We start from the raw sequence: 13,770 nt of genomic DNA, 5'->3' as shown, positions 1-13,770 counted from the left end.
CTTTACATGTATTTATATATTTATTAAATTGGTCAATAATTCCGTATAATTTTTTAATATAAATATTCATAAATACTAATTAATGAGAAATAAATTATAACAAATGAAGAAATATTAATTAACATTTATATTTATTAAGATTGATCGTTAACTCCGTACGGTTTTTACCATGTTATTTATTTGTTGTTAAAAAATTGGCCTACCTAATATATATATTTAATTATCAATATATTTATCAAAAAAGTTAATTTGAGAGACTTTGAATTTCATTGTTTAAGTGTTACAGAAATTATAAATATTATATTTACTAGTAATAAATTTATTTATCTTCGATTAATAGAATATTAGCAAAAGTCCTCAATTTGGTAGGTTTACAATTTCACAATTTATGCCTAAAAATCTATAGCAATTTAAATTCACTTCGTTTGATATTATATGAATTAATTTCAATCGAAAAAAGACAAAAAGAACAATGTACTCATCAATGTCAAGTTGATTATAATAAAAATAGGAAGACAATTACCGTCGATAAATATAAATTGAAATCAAACTAACTAAATTATAAACGCCCTTCTTGACGTAAGAAAAGAAAAGAAGAGAATAAATTGTTTTTATCAGCGGAAAGTAATTTCAATTCCACGAACTTGATGCCATTCGGGGAATCCATGTCACAGAAATGCGAATGAAATCACGTATACATGTATGTATGTGATGTACATATATATATAGTAGATTCTTAATGACGATGCTTCATTCATTCGTAAAAAGTAGGTCAAAAAAAAATGTTTAAATCCAACTAAACAAATAAATAATAAGACTTTATATAAATCTCCCCCACACCACCACCCCTAAAATAAAAATATATTTCCCGCGTGTCCAATCGTGTTACTTAACATAGACACATTTTATCAAATGTTATTCCATCCATATAGAAGATTCAAATTAATAAGAACGAGCAATTCAATTCGTTTGTTAATTTATGAACGATTACTCAACTATCTAACCAATAAATCTCTTCAATCTAAAAAAGAAAACACTAAAAAGAAAGTACTTGTTAAAATGGGCTAACAATCATCGATGATTAGATCTTTAATATGCTCTTATTTCCCCTGTTAAATTCTCATACCAATTTCCCCAACGAATCCATGTCCTGTCCAACGAAGCTCCAGCCTCGGAATGGCGCGCAATCCCATGTAATAATCCGTCTTGTACACGTGTTTCGTAATCCACAATTAAAATAAATAACTCGCGGAGTGGCAAAGGAGAAACCCGTTTGAAAGGGGTGAAGAAATAAAAAAAAAAAAAACTAGAAGAAAAGAAAAAAAAAGAAAACAAACATAGAAAAAGAAAGAGGGGGGGGGAGGAGGAGGAAGAAAAGAAACAGAAAGAATCACACGGTAAAGGCCGTTCAACAACAGTAGATCACTACTGAGGGCTCCGCCCAGCCGTGGCAAGCGACGCACGATACGTACGAAACGATTCTATGTATAAAATAGGAATGATATACTAAACGTTGATTAATATTTTAAACACGATGATTAATACAAAAAGATTGACGCTGACGGTGACGTTAAGTTGGATTTAAATAAAGTGCTACTACTACTACGTGTAAAATAATCTTGATGATAAGGAAATGATTAAACGTAACTCAAATGAAACTCAGTCAGCAGGGACAACCCTAAGAAGAGGAAAACGCGATGCGCGCAGTTCCATCCGTCTGAACGAACGGACGCGCGCAACAGCGCGCACTACCAAGCGCAACACTGACCAGAAGAGAACTCATGTAAAAGCCGCAACTTCGTATCCAACTCAGGCCACTCTAATCACTGCGCGTGCGAACCTGCGCCGCGTGTCGACGTATACGTTTGTAGTTGTTATATTTGGATCTATGTATGTGATGTATGAATATTAAGTGTATGGGTCTTCTGAATCTGTATGTATATGCGTGTGAGTCTCTGAACTGTATGTATATGTGCGTGTATTCTTATATATGTAATATGCCTATGGTTGTATATTTATGCGCGCGCACTTATTGTCTGTATATGTATGTGTGACTCACCGTATTTCTCACACGTGCGTACAAATAATACAGCATACCCGCGAAGCCTGTGTATGTACATTGCATACAGGGTGTCCTTGTTCAAATCGATTCTACATTTGATATATGTATTTGAAATAAGTATGTAGGAATTTAATGGGACACCCTATATATTTTCGGATGAGTCACGTATAACTTGTATAGCAGGCAACACGTTTTTGGCACGACTAGAATAATAATTGAGTTTTCAATTGATTAAGAATAATTGTTCGTAAGTTTTGAGAATGATGTCATTTTGACATGTAGTCTAGCAAAAATTATTGTTATAGATGAACACTCTCGTATGTAAAAAGCGTATCTATTGTATAGACGATGATATGTCGGGTTTCATCTGTATACCTAGAGCAGCTACAGATCTGCCCTACGAAGCAACGGGAACTGCAAGCAGGAAATGTGATGACGCAGACTTCAATAGCGAATAAACTAGGGAGGGAGCAGGGAACGGAAACCATGAAAAAGACATACGTGCGTCTTACCTAAACATTTTTCTACGAGTTTGATTATTTCGACGCGTATAACGGGTGATTAATCAAAATGATAAGGAATATAGGTCATTGTACATACTACTTAATAATTACAGTTTGTCTCGTTATTTATATGAATGCAGATTAGGAATGATTAATTGCACGTACTATTAATCGTTTCAGACGTGAAACATTTTTTTTTAATTATTTTTATAAAGTTAATAAAAAAAATAAGTAAGGCATAATAAACCATCAATGTTGATAGCAGGTATAAAACAAATGATGATAAAATGTATGATAAAGTGTGTGTGTGTGTGTGAGAATAAGAATAAAGAATAAATTTCTTACCAAACAATTATCCGAGTTGCAGATACGAGTTGTTCTTATTTCTTGTAAACTTCCCCATGGACGTGGTTTATCGTTTTTATTACCATAAGTATGTAAAAACGAGGCTGAATGTTCCGAGCTAGGATTCAAATCTTCCAAGCTGTGCACCAACGATTTCGACATACCGCAATACACTTTAGGACTCAATTTATCACAACCGGTGTTCGATATTCGCGTTAATATTTGCGATTGACTCGACAAATTTTCCACCGTTTCGATAACTTCGTCCGTACCGTGGAGCATTGCAGTAGTACAGGCAGATGAAAGAGAACCAACGGATGAACTACCGAACCCCTGCATGACCACAGGAGCAGATGGTTCCGGACAGGTGGTGGCATCCCCACTCCTCCATGAATTTTTCCCTTCTGAAACGATCGTACGATTTCCCGCCACTCCTGTTGGCGCACTACACGGAATTCCATCATGTGAATTGCCAAAGTTCATGGATACTTTATTGTTGCTAACCCCTGTCGCTGTTTCATACGACGATGATACTGAATTTTCCTTGGAAGTACCTGATCTTATTATATTTTCCCATCTTGAATCAGATATTGCACGAACTGTGAGTCTGGAACCTGCAGTCTCATTAAATATTCCTCCTCTGTTTGAAGGCATTATAAGACCCTACAAACATAAACAACATTTCAAGTTTGTATGATATATAGCATATATGTTTCTAATTAATGATTAATACGTTTAGTAAATACTATACTCTCTGCAATATGGAGCGCTGTCTGGAATGAGAAAATTCAGCATTTCTCTCTGAACGAGAACGATAATCATCTTTGAAACCTATACCAGAATCACTATTACTCGAATGGGCAGTCGATGTGCTAACATTGCTAGGTTGAGGTGAAGCAGCATCTTGACGTCTTCGTGCTTCGTTATACGGATTGGCATCACCGTTTGTAGAATCAGATATATACAAGGTTTGTATGGCTCCGATTAAACTATTGCAACTATCAGGAAATTCTTGGCACATGTTTAGTTCTGAAGTTTTCGTACATGTAAATCCAAATACATTACAAGTACTTGAGTGTATTGCATGATCTATTAACTTATAATATATAGTGAACACATGACAGGAATTGGATACTATATCATCCTTGTCTTTGACAGATTTTGTTAATATTCCAAAGTACTGTTTATCTTCTTCAGAAAATGAATTACAGAATATTATCCTATATGATGGATATTCAGCGATAACAAGATTTTCTGAATTGGTAAGTTTGATATTTGCCACATGTATCGTTAAAAGTACAGTTGTTGGATTTCTTTTTTCTGCTTTTAATCTTTTTATGCATTTCCGTAAAACCTAAAATATTAAAAAAATTAATATTAAACAACTAATAAAGAAAAACTTACTGAATATCATCTATATGTAATACATACCTGCATCATAGAAGATGGATGCAACTGATTAGGAATATCTATAGTACCCAAATAACCGACTACAGTTCTATGTACAATTTTTTCCGAATCTCGTTTATGCGATGTAGGTGGAGGTGGTGGAGGAAGAGGATTACTCATGTTCCAACGATGATGAAGATGATTGCAATGTATTTTACTTTGTTGTATTGCTCTTCCAGCTGTATCGAACATGGCACCACTTTGTAAATCTCTAACAACTTTAGCGACTCTACATTGTAACTGTATTGCATTTGTATTATTAGCGCGTGGTTTATGTGCATATTTAGGTTTGGATCTAACAGTAGCAAAACCTTCCTCATCCGATGAATCAGAATAATAATTTTCAGCTATTTGTAATCTAAGGACACCTTGGGACTGTCCTATCAGCTGTACTACATCATCATGAGGTACTTTACTAACATTGTGACCATTAACAGCGACCAAATAATCTCCTGCTCGTAGTCCAGCATGTTCAGCAGGACTTCCTTGTACAATGCAACTTAATATACACGGTTGTTGTCCAGAAATAGTAAAACCATATCCTTTAGTGCCACGAACCACTTCCACAGCTCTAACACCATAATTTACTCTCTTCTTTTTCCTTCTGTTGTGGTGCATAGTTGTATTTGTATATCAAAAGATTAAATGCTCAAATATTTTCATTATTTCTTAATTGTACCTCTCGAAGTATCAACATTTTCCTTCATAAAGCAAAATAAATAATTTTCATTGGATTATTGAAACGATATCAATATCAATATTAATTAGTAAAATTAACTTGACAGCTTGACTTGCTTACTTTATTCCAAATGATAAATATTAACGAGCATGTGGATAAAAGTCTGCTTTCTTTAATTATTTTGCACAAAACTAACGATAATTTTAACAACGAAATTATAAAACTTATTTAAAATAACCGCATATAAATTTCTCTGTCCAATCTCACATACAAATTTGATAAAAGTCATAGAAGTCTTGCGGTTGAGGGTAACATGGAGTGTTTTGGAACTCCATGTCTTCCATATTTACATTCCTACGTTCATACAATTTATGTTATATAAAACATATTTAACAAATTTTCATAAAAATATTATAATTATTTATACAAAAAACAAACATAAAATTATTCCTACATATTTATCCATTATCACGATAATATATTATAAAAATAGTTATACATTTCATTCAAGAATTAGAGTAATTGGACAATTCACCACTCAACAGAGAATAGTGAAATCTAATTCAAGCGTACCAACTTACTAAACTAATATCACTAAATTATATTAACATAGTAACAACAAAAGAAAAAAATGAATAAATTGTACATTTAAAATTTATAATTGCACACTTTATTAATTAATTATTTAATTAGTTATTAATAATTGAAAAACCAAAAACGTTTTTCTCATTTCTAAGCAAAGCAATGAAGTTTTCTATTGTTTTTTGTTTCCAATAAATTGCTGACTTTTTGTTTGTCCGGCTCCTCAACTTTATTTCATCAAATATATTTTATTTATCGTTAATTAGTTGAAAATAATTTTTACACTTTGAATAATTATGAGATGGCGACGTCATGAGTGGGAGATATGTTATACGCATGCGCAACCACAAACTCAAGGCGCAAGTGCACTTTGAAAAAAAATGAAAGTAAAGTTGGTACACCTGCAGAGGATATATTTAAAGTTGATTTCCAAAGTAACAATCTATAGGGTAGTGAAAAGAAATAGATTAATCGTTCATAATGTATAAACAATAGGTAAATATTTTCATTTTTTCATTTTTTTCTGTTGTTACGGTTCTATATGCCAACTTTTTTATGGTGATAAAAAATAATAATTAAAAAATAATAATAAAAAATAATTTGTTTTCGATTTTTCAATTATTAATATCTAGTTAAATAATTAATTAATAAAGTGAGCAATTATATGGATTTTGATTAGGCAATTAGTAAGCAATTAAGAGCACTTATTCATATTTTTCTGCTGTTGCGATTCTATGCCAACTTTGTTGTGGTGTAGTATATAAAAACTCACAAGTCCCCTTTTTTATCTACCCAGCATCATTTTTGTTACCACTGGGACCACCATTGGATGATAGTATAGATTGTATTCTTTGATAGTATATATAGTATAGTTATATTGTAAGAAAATTTAAAATAATTATATAATATTTAATTTTTAGTGTCTAAATACGTGTGTGCCTTCAGAAATGCGTTTTTTATAGATATATATTTTAAACAAAATTAGAAGAAAATCAAAACGAGTAGATGATAAATCCAACGATGATCACCTGTAACAAAAAGAAAACTATATTAATCATACAATCAAGTGATACAATAGCCTAACATACAAATCGTCCAGTTCGCAGAGATGCACTTTTCAACCGAATTTTTTATTTATTTTTATCAAATCTCTATTTAAATAAATTCATCTAATTAAGTTTTTTTACCCTGGTAACTCTGATAGTAAAACAGTTTGAAATCTCGGTCGATAAAACAGATGAAATCTCGGTCAGTAAAACAGTTTGAAATTTCTGTCGACAAAACAGATATTCTCGGGCGATAAAACAGATTGATCTCGGTCGGTAAGACAGTTTAAGATATCAGTCGGTAAGACAGATAATTCTTATACATAATTTTAATACATTAGCTTAAACATTTACATAAAATTGAAAGAATGTTTAAATCAGAACGTTGCGATGTGATAAAGTTTTTGTCTATATTGTCTTTATTTTACTCGTTATTTTTTTAATATTAACTGGGAACGTATACACCTAATAGAATAATGAATTGGATAATAATAATTATTAATTGAATATATATAATAATAAGTATAAATTAAATAATTATATATATAATTAATAAATAAATTATGTGTGTTTTTCTGTATGGTGTGTTTAGGTTTATAGTGCATATTGTYTTTATTCTTTTCGTTATTTTTTAAATATTAGCAAGAAACGTAATTAAAAACGTAAAACTCGTTAAACTCGTTTTGATTTTCTTTAACTTTTTAAAATATATATGTATAAAAAAGGCATTTCTGAAGGCACACACGTATTTAGACACTAAAAATTAAATATAATTATTTTAAATTTTCTTACAATATAACTATTGTACCGTCATCGCGTTAAGTACATACTATAGTCCAATAGTGGTCCCAATGGTAACAAAAATGATGCTGGTAGCTTTTGTTTCTTTTCTCAATTTCTCAATGGTTTGTTATTCATTGTTACGGACCGCACGTTGTATCCAGGTGGTCGGAAAATTCCTAAGTTTTTACAAAAGCAGAAAAAGTTTGGTGAAGTTTGGTGAACGGTAAAATCTGGCCGTTGTAAAACTTAATTCGTATTGAGTTACACAAGCCTGATCTTTCTACAAACAAAATATAAAGCATAATGATGTAACGAAAATATACGCAGGAAATTGTATTACTATTACCATTATTACTAATACTACTACCAAAAATAATAACAAATTTGTATATGTATAGTAAAAATAGTAATATAAATCTATTAAAAGCAAGATAGTAAATCTTTGTCGCCCTACAAGAAACGAAAAGATTCGGATGATGTATCTGAGAATAATTTTTGTTAATATTTTTATTTACATATTTCTTTTCAGATTATTAGAAATTTCTTGTTCAATTTTATTAAAATTTTCACACTAAAATGAATTTTTAACTTTCCGTAACTTTTATCAGCGTATTTTTTTTATTGAAAAGGATTGTAAGAAAAATTGTTTTAATTCATGTGGAAAATCGAAAAATGAAAAAATTATAATACATGACATACAAAATCATTTATTCATATAAAAGGACACTTTACACTAGCACGTACTGTGAAAACTAACCTAACATATCCGTACAGTTGGAAATACTCGAAATATTCACGGCTCGATTGTTTTTTTCATTTATCACATACATATTATAATGATACGCAGCAGGATCTGACAGTAGTTTATACTGCAAAGAAAGGGACAATTGTCATTAGCGATCATACAATGGAATACAATAATTTTTGAGAATTTTATCAAGATATTGAGTATACATATTGGTGTACTGAGTATCGTGTTTATCTTTTATGCTCACAGTTATCATTTTTAGTCTGCTAAAATTCGTTTTATTTACGTGAAAGTATAATGAAGCATATTGTTCAAACTAGCAATTAACGCCAAAAATTTTAGAAAAATATAAAACTTCTCTATAACATTAAAACTATTTTTTACAGCATGTAAGTAGAAAAACATGTAATAACATCTAATGTTACACAAGCAGACATAAATTGGTCAGTCTGTACACAAATATTATGTTATTCTTGTGTGTGCATTTACTGTGTATATAAAGCCGGCTACGTCACGATGGAGGAAGAGCGTTATTTTTGACGATAATGAGTCATTAAATCTTTTAGCCAGCCATCAAAACTGTATAATTAATTATGTATACAGTCTAAGTATTCGCCGTAGTCGTATGCCTTACATTGTAATTATGTGTATATTATCGTTATTATTAGCTTATCATATATTCGATACTCATTATACTTTCAGTATATTATCGCTATGAATGCGAAAAATATCAAGATAAATACTAGGCTAGAATAATCGCTAAGAAAGTTGGCTTGGACAAAATTTATTTGACTTCCACGAATATCAAGTTACAATAGAAATGGCAATGCATTCAAATCATTTACTCGATATTCATGGTAGTCGTTCATGAACTGTCTAGTATTAAAATAAGATAAAGTATACCTCAAAATGATATGAATTGATTATCAATCCTTTAAAAATATTCTAATAGTTGATTCGGTAATCGAGAATGGAAATTAAAGCTGGATATTTTATTCGTATTTCAATTTGTTTGTGGAAAGTGGATTTTGATGTAATCGAAAATGAAATGATATCTATTGAAAAATGTTCGGGCATTTTTATTATACTAAATACAGATAAATGAACGTTTTAGATAGCTTCGAATAACTATGGTATTGCAACTTTCTTTCTTCCTTTTTTTCTTTTCCATTTCCTTTACAGAGTTACTACTTGTACGTTTAATAGAGCTGTTTTTCTCACTTCGCAAGTATGTCTCGTGCGAAAGAAACTTTCCGTAAAATGAAAGCGTTCTAAACGTCTATCGATAGCTTTTTCTTGTTCTGTAATAATGACGTTAGTCAATATGGCCATTTATATCACGTATGAGCTATCGTAGAAGCTCTACGAATACGCTGTCGATGTTTCCTTGCATTGTTTGAATTCAACAGAGAAATTCGCGTTTACGTATAAAAAAAGCTTTCATAAAAGTCTTCCGCTAGACGCTTTTTCCCCCATTCCTATTTTGTTTTTTTTTTTTCCTTTTTTTTTTTATTTTTTTATTTTTCTTTTCATTATTTCTTTTCAAGAGACGAACTTAATCGATAAACGAGTACAAGTATTATGAGCTATTTTCATGCCAGTAAGATGGAATACCGACTCATAGTCGTTAATTATAATTATCAGTATAAATATAGACAGTATACGCAATATTTATGCGACGATATAGCGTTTTTCTTCTATTATTATACGATAACCAGCGTTCCGAAGTCTCAAAGCATGACGATTATATCGTTCTCGTATATTATCGATATCTTATTACCAGTTATTGGCCAAAGAGGAATAAGTAATTGACTTGATTCTTCCTCATAAAACGGAGGAACGATATTATGATAGAATGAGTTAACCGTGGCCTTACTTTCAAGAGACGTAAGTATGTTTCTCACATAAAATGAACTTCGTTCTCACGCGACACTTTGAGACTGGAGAACAATGGGAGATCATCTCGCCATAGAGGAGTATTAATTATAGTTTCGTACAAAGGTGTAGAACATTGTGTTATAGTTAAATATTAAAAGAAATATAGTGTATATAAAGAATCATATAAACGTATATATGTATATATGCATATATATATGTATATATTATATGTATATATTATACATACATATATATGTATATATATGTATATATATATGTATAATGCCAGCTCGCCGGAGAAGCAAATTCTCAATCGGTCCTCCGCGCGAGCTGCTTGTTTAAGCTTTGAGTTTGCACGTAACTTTCGTCTACCTTTTGTGCGCCATTTTTTTCCTTTTTTTTTTTTATTATTTAATATACATATATACACATATACATATACACGTGTGTATGTATATATATATATGTACCGACTGACCACACACATACGCATATATTTGCACGCACAATAGGATACGTAAGAAAATGGCACCGTTCTTTCGAGTATTTGCTTATTTCGTCATTTTTTTTTTTCTTTTTTTTTTTGACAAAATAAGAAATATTTTACTTTGTTTTATTAATGTATTAAGATTATTTTAAAAGTGCCATTTCCAGCGTATTCAAATGTCCGTAGAAGTTCGTATACATGAGTATATGTGGACCAATCATTTGAGCACGACACGCGGCAGCCAAAACCCGATAAAGATTTTTTCATCGATCGCGAGTAGAGTTCGCACCATCTTCTTTAATCGCCAATGTTTTAACTTCTTACAATGGTATTACAAGAGCGACGTGCGCGGCAGAAAAACGCTTAACGCTTATTTTTTTTTCGATTTTTCGATCTCACGCGGACGAATCGTACGAAGAATATTATGCCCTGTGCGATCATGTGTATAAAAGTGATTACGACTTTGCTTTCGAACGTATTCATTAGTTAAAAACGAATTGAGAGCATAAAAAAATATTCATCTTACGATTCCAGTATATATTATAATGTCACTGTACGAAGTTCATTTATCCAAATGAAAAATATTCTGATTCTTCTATTTATTGTTCACACACATCACACTGCTAGTACCCTATCATCAATGGTTGCTGTTAAGATTCTTCAGAGAATGATGCTAATGATTTTCACTAATGTCGCTGTTCCGCAGTTGCCCCGCTATAAATGAAAATAATGTCGCTATCGACGACACTGACGAAGGCACAGTCGTAAATTTCAATGGCTTTATTTTTTTCCTTTCTTTCTTAAGTAATTTTCGTTTTTATGATTTTTTTTTCTCCTTACTTTTTTTTTTTTTGTAAGAAACGGCAGGAGACGTAGAATGAAATATGAGTACGGAACCAACACGAAAGTGGTGTTTCTTAAAAATTTTTTCCTTTATCCAGTTTTTCCCTGTTTCGTTGAAACTTCCTCCTTCGTGAGTACATTTTTCATCCGCCACGTTTTTGGCACCGGAAACGCGCCTCACTACGTTAATTAAAATCCTCTATTTGTCCCTTTTGACATCATCCCACCTGCTCTTGTTTGTCTTTCATTTCTCTTTTTGCTTTTTTTTATATATATATATATATTTATATATATAACATAATATAATATTATTATATAATATAAATGTTTACGTTTTGGCCACTCGGTTCGTGAACGTCGAAGCACGTTATTGTCTGTGTTCTGCGACGTTTAGGTATATTTTAGTTTAGAATAATTTTAATTCACTTTTATACAACACTTTCTTCATGGCTCCCTCGTATTCGTTTCTTCGTCGGGATAGATCCAGGGGACCATTACGAACGGCTCATCTCCTTCTCCTGGCTGTTGCTGCAGCGATCATTTGCCTTAGCATTGGTTCCGGAGAACATACTCGTGGATCACACTTCATGTTGCCGTCACCTCCGCAACTGAAAAATAATATAGGAAAGATAAGTCAGTAAAAGTTTAGAGAAACATTAATGTTTGTCAATGTTTGTTTAATACTTACGTGCAATGAAGGCATGGACCGGATGCAGATTTAATAGTTTCGCCTACACTATATGCTTGACCACGAATTAGACATCCGTTTCGTTTCGCAGCGCCTTTATAGGCGTGCGTTAAAAAGTGCGGGGGTAATGTCGTCGTAGTTGTGGTCGTAGTTGTGGTAATGTTAAGAGACGTAGCCATCGATACGGGACACTCGTATCTAGGACAACAGAAACCACTGATAGGTTCCTCGTGACATCCTGGTATCGGTGGTGGACAGCTTTGTTGAAGACAGATAATATCACTTCTAAAGCAGAAGCAGAAATCACATGGGTCATCTCTTGGTATTTGCTGAGCAGACATGTAAACTTTTCCACCATATCTACAAGTGCCTGGACCATAAATTGCCTGATCATCTTCATCGTAATCTTCATCAGGATTAAGGTAACTACCAGAGTGTATGGGGAAGTGAGAATTATCTTCACCAGACACTGTTTGTTCGGGATATTCTTGAGGTGCTATAGTGCTAGTGCTTGTCACATGATGCTCTTCCAAAATTGGTTTGCCGGGTTCCTCAGCAGTTTCAATGGTATGATTGACCGGCTGTAAATGTTCCTCAGTCGATTCGATAGTTACTTGGCCCTCGGTTTTATCTGTCTGTGGAATCTGTGAAGAAGATTCGGATTCAATAGTATCGACGTGTGGCTGTACTTCTTCATGGCCTTCATCGTGATCTTTTTCTGAAATTTCTTCCGAAGTTTCAGTTATAGGTGCTTCAGTTGGTATAGGCTGTAACTTTGTACCGAATTCTCCTATTGGTAATTGTGTTGTCTCTAGTTCTTCTTCTGGCAAAATTTCTGATTCATGCTCCTCTATTACAACTGGCTCTCCTGTTATTTTGTCTTCAGGTTCTTCCGTTATCGAGCTAACACTTGTTGATACGTGTTCTTCTTTTGGTACAGTGGGTTCCGTGAGTTTTTCCTCACCCTTTTGTGCTTCTTCTGATTTAGTTATTGATTCTTCAGATACAGGCTCAATTGTAGATTGTTCTTGAACCGAAACTTCGCTAGATACTTCAACTGGTTGAAGTTTTGTCACTGCTGATTCTATTTCATCTTTGGAAGGAGCTTCTTCAATATGTACTGGTGCTTCTGTAGGTTGAACTGTTTCAGCATGAATACTTGGTATCGTTGTTGCTTTTTCTTCAAATATAGTATGATCTGTTGCAGCGGTTTCTTCTGATGGTACTTGTGCTGTTATTAAAATACTTTCCGTACTTTCTGGTGTTCCTAATTTTTCTTCTTTGATTGGAGTTACAGAATGTTGTTCTGCTTCACCGTCAGTTTGTTCTTCAATGGGACCTACTTGTATTGTTTCGGTCGAACTAATTTTTACAGGTATCTCAGAAACACTTTCTTCTGCAACGGTTTGAGTTTCTTTAATTATAACTCCTTCTGTTGTCTTTTCTGTTTCTCCTTCAAATGTAGATGGTTTAAAAGTTTGTTCTTCACTGATTGGAGTTTCTGTTTTCTGTTCGGTTTCAGTGATTTTTTCTTCTGGTGTTGATTGCTCGATTGGTTTTTCTTCCGGTGTTAATGATTCAATTGGCTTTTCTTGAGACGTTGATTCAAGTCCCTTCAATGTGGATGATTCAATTATTTTGTCCTCCTGTGTATAAACTTCACTTGATTTTTCATCG

The 13,770-nt window shown here is 32.5% G+C and overlaps 2 protein-coding genes across 4 annotated transcripts in view; both read right to left on the bottom strand.

Annotated features, from left to right (window-relative positions):
* The window catches only part of LOC106786827 (regulator of G-protein signaling loco), a 15,204-nt gene extending 9,790 nt beyond the window's left edge, over nucleotides 1-5,414 (bottom strand). For 2 of the 3 annotated variants that reach the window (XM_014748634.1, XM_014748633.1), the window contains exons 1-4: nucleotides 5,159-5,411; nucleotides 4,342-5,060; nucleotides 3,662-4,264; nucleotides 2,911-3,573 (exon numbers count right to left, since the gene is read on the bottom strand). In XM_014748634.1, the coding sequence (XP_014604120.1) occupies nucleotides 2,911-3,573; nucleotides 3,662-4,264; nucleotides 4,342-4,977 (1,902 nt within the window). In that variant the 5' untranslated portion in view covers nucleotides 4,978-5,060; nucleotides 5,159-5,411. Of the gene's footprint in view, nucleotides 1-2,910; nucleotides 3,574-3,661; nucleotides 4,265-4,341; nucleotides 5,061-5,158 lie in introns of all 3 variants that reach the window. The other variant, XM_014748635.1, reaches the window with a different exon arrangement.
* A 4,892-nt stretch (nucleotides 5,415-10,306) lies between these two features.
* Nucleotides 10,307-13,770, bottom strand: part of LOC106786820 (titin) — a 38,591-nt gene continuing 35,127 nt past the window's right edge. Inside the window, exons 7-8 of the mRNA XM_014748617.1 lie at nucleotides 12,094-13,763; nucleotides 10,307-12,013 (exon numbers count right to left, since the gene is read on the bottom strand). Of these exons, the coding sequence (XP_014604103.1) occupies nucleotides 11,911-12,013; nucleotides 12,094-13,763 (1,773 nt within the window). The 3' untranslated portion in view covers nucleotides 10,307-11,910. The remainder of the gene's footprint in view (nucleotides 12,014-12,093; nucleotides 13,764-13,770) is intronic.

Source organism: Polistes canadensis, unplaced genomic scaffold (genome assembly GCF_001313835.1).
Source record: "Polistes canadensis isolate GaletaPanama2010 unplaced genomic scaffold, ASM131383v1 scaffold_84, whole genome shotgun sequence".
NCBI lineage: Eukaryota > Metazoa > Arthropoda > Insecta > Hymenoptera > Vespidae > Polistes > Polistes canadensis.
This window is presented reverse-complemented; position numbering and strand designations above follow the sequence as displayed.